The sequence below is a fragment of the Agelaius phoeniceus genome, unplaced genomic scaffold (assembly GCF_051311805.1).
Source record: "Agelaius phoeniceus isolate bAgePho1 unplaced genomic scaffold, bAgePho1.hap1 Scaffold_115, whole genome shotgun sequence".
Classification (NCBI taxonomy): domain Eukaryota; kingdom Metazoa; phylum Chordata; class Aves; order Passeriformes; family Icteridae; genus Agelaius; species Agelaius phoeniceus.
The window spans coordinates 1,442,341-1,452,966 of record NW_027509878.1 but is presented as its reverse complement, the minus strand read 5'-3'; the positions used below and the strand labels follow the sequence as shown (position 1 = coordinate 1,452,966).

General features: G+C 51.4%; 1 protein-coding gene across 1 annotated transcript in view; it reads left to right on the top strand.

The window, feature by feature from the left end:
• Window positions 1-414: 414 nt before the first annotated feature.
• Window positions 415-10,626, top strand: part of LOC143693058 (olfactory receptor 14C36-like) — a 188,277-nt gene continuing 178,065 nt past the window's right edge. Inside the window, exon 1 of the mRNA XM_077173107.1 lies at window positions 415-1,302. Coding sequence (XP_077029222.1) covers window positions 415-1,302 — 888 coding nt within the window. The remainder of the gene's footprint in view (window positions 1,303-10,626) is intronic.

The window sequence follows — 10,626 nt, the reverse complement described above, 5'->3', positions numbered from 1 at the left end:
GACTGAGAAAAATAAAAAAAAATTTCTCTCAGATATGAATAAACCAGGTAATTAAGGAAATCAGCACAGGGGCCCTTAGAGGCAGCATCAGTGTTGCTTTTCCAGTCTCCTCAGGGTTGCTCTGACGTTGCCATCAGAGCCTGCAGAGCCAGAGCTGCCCCTGGGCAGTGCCTGAGCTGGGAGGGCTCTGCAGGGCAGAGCTGAGCCCCCAGGGCTGGGCTGGGCTCTGGCAGCACTGGCAGGGCCCAGCCCTGGGCACAGGGAAGCAGCTGCTGGCAGGGACAGCTCCAGGCAGCAGAGCCCTGGGCAGGCAGTGGGGGGAAAGTGCCCCCAGCCTGTGCTGGGATATTTCAAGTCCTCTCCAAACCCAACTATTCCATTATTACTTTTCTTACAGATCCCCATGTGAAGCAAATGTCCAACAGCAGCTGCATCAGGCACTTCCTGCTGCTGGCATTGGCAGACACGCGGCAGCTGCAGCTCCTGCACTTCTGCCTCTTGCTGGGCATCTCCCTGGCTGCCCTCCTGGGCAACGGCCTCATCATCAGCGCCGTAGCCTGCGGCCACCACCTGCACACGCCCATGTTCTTCTTCCTGCTCAACCTGGCCCTCGCTGACCTGGGCTCCATCTGCACCACTGTCCCCAAAGCCATGCACAATTCCCTCTGGGACACCAGCAACATCTCCTACACTGGATGTGCTGCTCAAGTCTTTTTCTTTCTCTTCTTTATGGGAGCAGAGCTTTCCCTCCTGACCGTGATGTGCTACGACCGCTACGTGTCCATCTGCAAACCCCTGCACTACGGGACCCTGCTGGGCAGCAGAGCTTGTGCCCACATGGCAGCAGCTGCCTGGGCCAGTGCCTTTCTCAATGCTCTCATGCACACAGCCAATACATTTTCCCTGCCCCTGTGCCATGGCAATGCCCTGGGCCAGTTCTTCTGTGAAATCCCACAGATCCTCAAACTCTCCTGCTCAAACTTGTACCTCAGGGAACTTGGGCTCATAGTGGGTAGTCTTTGTTTAGGTTTTGGCTGTTTTGTGTTCATGGTTTTCTCCTATGTGCAGATCTTCAGGGCTGTGCTGAGGATCCCCTCTGAGCAGGGACGGCACAAAGCCTTTTCCACCTGCCTCCCTCACCTGGCTGTACTCTCTCTGTTCGTCAGCACTGGTATATTTTACTACCTGAAGCCCCCCTCCATGTCCTCCCCATCCCTCGATCTCACCCTGTCAATTCTTTGTTCGGTGGTGCCTCCAGCCCTGAACCCCCTCATCTACAGCCTAAGGAACCAGGAGCTCAAGGCTTCAGTGTGCACACTGATGACTGGATGCTTTCACAAACATTAAACTGCTGGACCATTTCTACAAATCCCTTGTAATAAAAGTAATCTTTCATATTTCTTGTTGGTTTGGATGTAGGGTCTTTTTTCCCTTGTTTTAGTTTTTCATACTATCTACAGAGAAATGTCATTGTTTCTGCCATTTCCCCTTTTGTTTCTCTCCACCTTCCCTGTAGTCACAGACTGTGTCAATGAGGGGCTGTGCTCTTGGTGGCTTTAGAGGAACTAAAGGATGTCCCAGCAGAGTTTTCTGCATGGATGCCCTTTTGTTGCCTTCTCTGGAGCTGCAGCAGCAATGTCTGTGTGCAGAGCTGGGGCAGATCAGTGCTGGCCCAGCAGCTGTGCCCAGCAGCAGCAGCAGCAGCAGCACTTGGTGTTGCCAGTGCTGCTGCCGTGGCCCTGCCCCGCTGCCCTGGTGGCCCTGGTGTTGCTGCAGGGCCTGAGTGCTCTCGGGGCCGGGCACAGCCCTGGGGGTGGCAGTGCTGGGGCTGCAGCAGGGACAGGCCATGGGCACTGCTGGGGCAGCGCTGACGCCTCAGGCCAGGCCCTGGGGGCTCCAGGCTCCTTGCCCAGGCTCTCTCAAGAACACGGCCAGGCCAATGCTCAGCACAGGAAACCCCCGGGAGCAGCCCCAGGCTGGCCGTGGGCAGGCTGGGGGCAAACAGCATGGCTGGGGCTCTGCAAGGGCCCTGGGGCAGACGGGAAGGAGCAGCAGAGCAGGGGCTGATCCATGCCCAGGGCGCTGCACAGCCCAGGGCAGCGTCCCAGAGCGTCCTCATGCAGCTGCCAACAACATCCCCCCTCTGCAGCCCTGGCCTCTCCCCCAGCTCACACAGGTGCCCCATCCTTGCAGGCACAGACACGGCAGCACTGCCTCAGCAGCCCCTGTTTGCATTGCACACAGCAGGGGCAGCACCCCCATGCTGCTGCTGTGGGGACATGAACCTGAGGGAGCACAAATGCCATCAGCCCCTGGGGCCAGCAAGGCCTGCGGGACACCAGGGAAACCACTCAGCTTTGTCCTGGCCTCTGCAGTCAGCCAGAAAGTTTGTTCCCATCAGCTGGGAGTTTCCTGTGCCACTGCAGACGCTGTTGCTCAGAGCCAGGGCTGCCTGGCAGCCACCCCCAAACTGCCCTGAGCATTTCCTTTGTGCCACCTTTGCTTTCTTTACTCTTCCTGGTACATATTTCTCTCTAATGCCCACCACAAGGGGTCTAGAACTGGACACAGCGTTTGAGGTGCTGCCAAATCAGTGCTAAACACAGGGCAAGAATCCCTGCCCTGCTCCTGCTGGCCACACCATTCCTGATCCAGGCCAGGAGCCATTGGCCTTCTTGGCCACCTGGGCACACTGCTGCCTCATGTCCAGCCTGCTGTCCATCAGTCCCTGCAGGTCCCTTTCTGCCTGGCTGCTCTCCAGCCACTCTGTCCCCAGCCTGTAGTGCTGCAGGGGTTGTTGTGGCCAAAGTACAGGACCTGGCACTGGGACTTGTTAAACCTCACCTTGTTGGATTTGGGCCCTGGATCCAGCCTGTCCAGGGCCCTGTGCAGAGCCCTGCTACCCTCCAGCAGATCAACACTCTCAGTAACTTTGTGTGACCATGATTCCTTGAGGCCCCTGAGTGTCACAATGGTCTCCATGATTCCATGAGGCCTCCCAGTGTCACAATTACTTTGTGTCTGTGTCCCAGTTACTTTGGTTCCATGGGACCCCTTGCTGTCACAAAGTCCCTTGGATCCTTGGGCCCTGCAGTGTCTCAGTGGTGCCACGGTCCACCAAGGCCCTGCAGTGTCACAATGGATCCTTGCTTCCCCAAGGCCCTGCATTGTCACAGTGGATCCTTGATTCCATGAGGTCTGGCAGTGCAGCAATGCTCTCCCTGGTTCCACAGTGTCACAATGGCCTCTTGGTCCCAAGGGCCACCACGCTGTCAAACATGTTTCCTTCATTCCAGGAGTCCCTGAGGAGCAGCCCTGGCCCCTTGGTTCCATGGGGCCCTGCAGTGTCACAATGGCCCCATCATGACACCAGGTCCTGCTCTGTCACAATGCTCTGCATGGTTCCACAAGGCCCTGCAGGGTCACAGTGGCCTCTGTGGTTCCAGCAGGACCCAGACTGTCACCATGGACTCCTTGCTTCCATTCAGCCCCACAGTGTCACCATGGCCCCTTGGCTCTGTGCTGCCATGTCGTACACAGTGTCACCATGGTCCTCTTAGTGCCACCAGGCCCCGCAGTGTCACAATGGCCCCTTGCTTCCCCAGGGCCCTGCAGTGTCACAATCATCAGAGAATCAACCCGGCTGGAAATGACCTTGGAGAGCATCAAGTCCAACCTGGCACCCAACACCACCTTGTCACCCAGACATGGCACTGAGTGCCACATCCAGTCTTTCCTTAAACACTTCCAGGGATGGTGACCCACCCACCTCCCTGGGCAGCCCATTCCAATGCCCAATCACCCTTTGTGTGGAAAATATTTCCCAATGTCCAGTCTAAATGTCCCCTGGTGCAGCTCAAGGCTGTGTCCTCTTGTCCTGTCGCTGTTCCCTGGGAAAAGAGCCTGACCCCCACCTGGCTGAACCCTCCTGTCAGGGAGTTGTAGAGAGAGATGAGGTCTCCTCTTCTCCAGGATAAACAACCCCAGCTCCCTCAGACACTGCTCCTCATAAGACGTTCTTCCAGTCCTCTGACCAGCCTTGTTGCCCATCTCTGGATACGCTCCAGCTCCTCCATGTCCTTCCTAAATTGGGGGCCCAGAACTGGACACAGCACTCGAGGTGCTGCCCAACCAGTTCCCAGCACAGGGGAAGAATCACTGCCCTGCTCCTGCTGGCCACACCATTCCTGATCCATAGGAGTGCCAGGGGTTGGATGAGGGAAATGGTGGGGAGGGGGTGGGGACAAAGTGCTATTGATTTTCAGCCATGAAGGGTCTTGATTTTCATATCTGTTCAAACTGCTTTAAAAGCTGCTGGGGATCAATATCAATTGGACATTGCTGAGATCAATCGATAAACAGGAAAATAAAACTTACCAGAACAAAACTGTACTCTTTGCATTGTTTTATACTATTGTATATTCACTTTGAGTGCACTTCTGTCATCTGTCTAATTAACCACATTAAGAACTGAAAACTTGAAATATTCCCCAGGGCCTTTTCTTGTTCAGGTATTCTGAACAAATGTTTATGAGCTCTTCTCACTGAATTCCTGAACTGAAGAGCTCAAGAAAGAAGAAGTCTCCGAAGCACTAAAATCCATCAGCAGCCTGCAAGTGGTTGAAGATCCATCCCCATCAGAGCAGCAATGAACAGAAATGGGCACAGCTTTGTGGCTGCTGTCCCAGCTTTGGCATGGGCCCTGGGCCTGGAGCAGGAGCAGCTCTTGAGGGCCCCAAGGCCAGGGCTCTGGTGCTGCCCTGGGCAGATGGGATGGCAGAAGGGGCTGCAGAGCTCTCAGCACTTCAGGCCGAGGGGAGCAGGGCAGCTAGGGAGCCTCCTTTGGCCTTGGCCCAGCACCTTCCCCCATGGCTGGGGCTGAGTCCTGTGGCAGCTGCAGCTGCTGCTGTGCCCTTGGCAGGGGCTGAGGCCGTGGGGCCAGTGCCCAGAGCAGCCTGGGCTGAGCAGAGCTGTGGGGCCAGAGCCGGCTGGGCTGGGCTGGGCTCAGAGAGGCCCTTGGTGCTGCCCAGAGCTCAGGGCAGCTGGCAGAGCTTGCAGGGAGCTGGGCTGGGCTCCGAGAGCCTGGCCCAGAAACCATCAGTGTCCATCTCAGCCTGGCTGAGCGTGCAGGGGCAGGACTCAGGCCAGGCCTTGTGGGGCAAGGCCAGCGCCTGTGCAAGGCATTGCAAACAGGCAAGTGGCCCAGAGAGGAGGCTGCTCTGTGCCCTTGGTGGCATGGACAGAGCAGGGAGGGGGCCCAGGACATTTGTCAGCGCCAGCCTCTGTGCCCATGTGTTGGCAGCCGTGGCTGCTGAGCCCAGCTTTGGCCTGGGCTGAGTTTGGCTGTGGCCCAGCTCCATCCTCCTGCGGGGCTCAGGGCCTGTTCCCGGCCATGGCCAGCCCTGGCTGCCTCTCTGCTGGCCCAGAGGCCGGCAGAGCCCGGGGCAGGGCTGTCTGTGCAGCCCCACAGGTGCCACGGGCTCTGCAGGAGCTGGCAGAGGCTGCCCAGCAGGGAGGCCATGGGGCACAGAGCCCCAAGGCTGCCGTGGGCACCACGGCACAGGGGCCGTTCCCAGCCGCAATGCTCCCGGCCTGGGCTGGGCCTGCACAGGGGCTGGGCCACCATGGCTGGGCCAGCACAGGGCCACAAAGGGGCCACGCAGCCGCTGCCGGGGCTGACAGCAAGGCCAGGCCCACACAAGCAATTGCTGAGCATGGCCTGCGCTGGCCAGGCCTGACTGGGCCAAAGGCAGAGCTCAGCTGCCCTTGAGGGCTGCAGCAACACTCCAGAGCCCAAAGAGCCTCCATGGCTGGGCTGGAGACCAAGGCTGCAGCAGGGAAATGCAGGGCTGCTGTGGGATGGGGAGGCCATTGAATTCCAGCACACACCTCAGCTCTCTGATGATCCCAGCACCATGCTGGGCCCTGTTTCACACTGGAGCAGAGCAGATGTTGATGGGACAGGAGCCCTGCGGGGCTGTCAGGGACCTGCAGCTTGCAAGGTGCTCTGCTCTCCCTCAGGTGCTCTGGGAGAGATTCAACCCCAGCTGGGCACCTCAGGGCACAAGTGGCACTGCCTGTTGATGGGCACACAACTGATGTCTGCCTGGAAAGGGGCACAGGTGTTAATACCTGTTGGTTTCATAATACACAAGCAAATCTTTATTATCTGGGTCATTAGAGTACTTTCAAGAAATGGCAATATTTTTCCACCAGTGTCCTGGTTTGAAAAGGACGCGAGTTTTTTGGGATGCTGTTGTCAAACCAATAGGTGCTCAGATTTGAATATTGGCACCTGGTGTGGCCACTGAGGACATAGATACGCCTCTGAGAACACAGGGGGTTAAAAGCAGGGAACTCCTAGGGGAAGCTCTCTTGGGTTCTGTCTGTGAAAGAGGTCAGAGCTGCCCTGCCCGGCTGCGGGCTGGCAGGGGAGGGGAAGCCATGCGGCCGCGTGAGGTAGGCCGGGCCTTGGACAGAGAGGGGAGGTGAAGGCCACTGCAGGATGGAAGGGTGGAGGAACATTGGAGAGTCATCGGGCAGCCAGCCCCCCAGAGAGAAAGAGAGAAAGAGAGAAAGAGAGTGAGCCTGTGCCTGTGCTTGTGCCAGCTTGAAATTCGGTATCACATGCGGGCAGCACGGCTGGCCATAAAGGAGAAGGGGGGTGCAGCGAGAAGGTGCCTGGCAGGGCAGCTGTGGGAGTTCTGGACAGGCAGAGCCTGAGATTTTTAACCCTTTTCTTGGATGATGGAAACCTTACTGATCCTCCTGGAGTTGAATGAGAAGAGAGATAGAGATGAGAGAAGAGGAAATGGGCCACGAGAGAAGTTGAGAAGAATCTTCGTTGAGAGGAGGTGATGGAATGGCCTTTGGCTGGACTTTTCTTGTATATCCATGGACAGAACCATTTTTTTCCTGTGACACAGAGACTGCATCTAGGGGGAGGCAATGGCTTGGAGCCAAGAGAGTGCAGTGATGTTATGTGAAGGAGTGCGTGAACAGAGACAACGGGTGAGGAGGGTGGTGGTGCTCTCCATCTTCAGGGAAGAAGAAGAAGATCTCTGTTCTTGACAGAGATCCCCTCGGCCCCAGGGGCTTAATTTGGGAGGGACAGGTGTCCCAAAAGTGAGACTGTGCTTTTTTTGGAACTGGGCAAAGCATCCTTAAAAGGGGAACCCTAGAAGCAGCTCTGGTCCATGTGCAGTGGTGAGAGCACTGGGCGTGAAAGGAAGATGTCACGATGGCAAATGATCTCCAGGCAGTGTCACGTGTGACATGGAAACACAAAAGGTCTCAACTGTGTTTCCAGGGGAAGCCTATGGTACAAGAGGGACTCCTCTCTTCTTGATGAACTGAGAACTGATTATCTAAAGGGTGGTGATGGACTGAGAGTTGGTGATCTGAGGGGTGGTAACTGAATTGAGAGTCCAAGGTTTTGTCTTACTGTGATGTATTGGGAATTTGGTGGGGGGAGGAGGAATGTTTGGAAGGTTTCCATCCTGAGTTCTCTGTGTTTCTTTTATATATTGTAAGTTAATAAAATTGTTTTTTTTTTCCCCTTTTATTCCTCAGCTGGAGCCTGCTTTGCCCTATTCCTGGTCACATCTCACAGCAGACACCAGGGAGAATGTATTTTCATGGGGACACTGGCATTGCACCAGCGTCAAACCGTGACACCTTTGTAGCAGATGATTGGCCCGTCTATAACTCAGAGCTCCTCTGCACCACAGGTAAGAGACCCAACCTGGCAGATACTTGGGACAGGTGGACAAAAATGCTGCCCAATGCTCTAGAGGAACCCCAAGAATTGGACCTGTTGGGGTCCTCCAAGGCCACATACTGTGTCAAATTTTACTTTAGATGCCTGAAAAACAATTGGCCAGAAATTGACTGGACCAAAAACACATACCAAAAAGACAAATCAGCAATTAACAAAGCCTGTAACTATCCCTATGGATAACTATCAACTGTATTGAAAAGCGGTTAATGCAACGCCTTATTGCCTATCAAATTTTAACATGGTCTGATTTCTTTAACAAGAATGCTAACAAATGTGCCATATAAAATGATGCCAGATACAGTCACAAAAAGCTGTTGGGTTGTTCAGCAATATGCTAAATTGCACGTTATTATATTTATTTTCCAGTAACCCAGCACTTCAAAAAGTTTTACTGAATTTCTGTTTCCATGGAATTTGCAGTTACCGTGGGTTTTTCTCATAACTGATTTACTTATAATTCTAACATGCTTGTTACAACTTGAATCCCTGCAGTGCACCATCATGCTGTTATTTCACTTATGGCTTATTCACCTTTAAGTAGTTTTTTTGTGTTAATAACCTTGGACAAAATTACATCATGCCATTATCTGTAACTTTTAAGGATGTTCATTTTAATTCTGTTAAATTAAAGCCCAATATTGTAATGCTCAGTTACATTCTGTTAAATTAAAAAAAGGCAAAGGTTTTTTTTGTTAAATTTTGTAGATTTAATTTCTGTTAAGTTTCAATATTACTAAATTTGAACAATGTTCTGTTCCAGTTTTTATGGGTCCAGTTATGTTTGGTATTAATAGTAATTAACTTTGAGTTCTCTCGGGTGCGCTTTTTGTTCTACTAAGGTGATAATGAATTTAATTTGAAATCCTTTTAGGGCTGAGTTTAAGTTCCTCTTGCTAAGCTCTAGCGCTGTCCAAATAAATTTCTATCAGGTTTGAATGTTATTTAATCTGAGGTATCATAAATTTTACTAGTGAGTTGTTCAGTGTTTTCCTTTGATGCATTTATTCTGTCATAAATACATCAATCTTTGTATTACTGTTTTTATAGCAAGCTTTTCATATGCTTTACCATCTTTTGGTGTAATTATCTACAAGACACGTGTCATTTCAGGATCCTCCTTTTGTTCTCTAGCTGCTTCTGTATCTCTCAGACCAGACTACCCCTCTGGCTGGGCTCCGCACTCTGGCTCTATGGTTTGACCCAGAGCTGCCTCATCATTTTTAAGTATTTTTCAGAGTTCCAAGAAATGATATCTCAGCTTTGTGGGAAGCCTCCTCTAAACTGATGGCATTGTGACATCTACTCTAATCAGATGCAGCCCCAATTATTATTACAGAACCACTCCAACATTCTGCTGGGTTTAAAGCATCTCTGTGCTGAGGGAATTTTGGAGGAGACAGCTCTTGCATGGTTCATTAGTCTGTCACCCCTAGACCTTTACTCATAAGTGCTATTCTCAAGAGCCTTGTTTTAAATGATGTTTAGGGAATTCTCTCCCACTTAGAGCTTGGGTGGTGGCCAGGCCTTTGCTCTTCCTGGATGGGAATTGCCAACAGACCCAGATGTTTTCTGCATCAAAACTAGATTTGAGTTGTTTTGACTTGGCAATTTGACTCTCTAGACATGACAGTTGAACTCTTTTTAAAGGGAGCTTGGGAATTATTATCTGGAAATAATTCTCCAAGTCCCCCCTGAATCGAGGTTTGTCAGCTGTTTGCAGACTCTGGGATGATGGTACATTATTGCGGAGATTGCTATTTACCTAATTCCACCTATGTTGTTAGCTTTGTCTGCTATTTGAAATATTCCTGATTGTTGGATCCATATTATTCCTAATTGCTCTAAGTTTCTTGTCCACTGCATGTATTATTTTGCTATGATGTTTCTTCATACTCATAACAAAAGACATGCATCTCATTCTTAAAAAACAATAAAGAAAGGGAATGAATGCCGTAAGAACGTTCAAATAATGCAATATGTACATGAGAAATTTGGACGACTAATCATTTTGAATAATGCAATATGTACATGAGAAGTTTGGAAAAAAGATCATCACATCTAAATCCCAATTGAGTGTACCACAGTGAAGCCTGATTGATTCATTAACTTCAGGAGAAGATGTGCCTGTGTTTCAGCAGCAGCAGCTCAAAGCAGTCACCTGTTCATTCCATCAGATACTGATCAGCTCTGAAAAAATGAGGCCCAGTGCAAAGAGAAATAACCTCATCACCTTGCAGCCTTTGCTTAAAAGGTTTCCTTGCAGCCCTTGTGGCCAGGGCAGGAACAGGAGGAGGACTGCCCAGACATGGCTGTGTCTGGACACTGACAGAGGCAATTTGCCAACAAAAGCCTCCTGGCATCCTCACGGTACAGAGCTCCTACGAACCTTCTCCAGTTATTCCCTGTTCCAGCACCCAGGAGGACATTCAGTGATGTCAAAGATCAGCATTTCCAGCTCATAGACTTTCTCATACTTCTCAACTCATTGGAAACAATGGTCATTTCTTTCCATTTCCCTAAGAGACATTGGACATTATTCTTTTGTTTTCTCATGCTGCAAAACCCTGTGTCAATGACTTGATAGAATTTGGTAAGTTTTGTTGATTGTAATTGGTCTTTTATCTATCTTATCCCATATCTAACAGATAACCAGTGATAACCTTGATGAGATAATACCCTCACAAGAGTGAGCTGTTTCAACATCAGAACATAGGAGCCTTTTTTAAATGAACAAAAAGGGGGAGATGTCATAGACAGGTAGAGTAATGATAAAAGAAAGGCCCTATGAAATCAGGCCTTGTTCTGCCATGTTAATAGCTGGCCTGTCATCACTTCTGAGTGCAGCT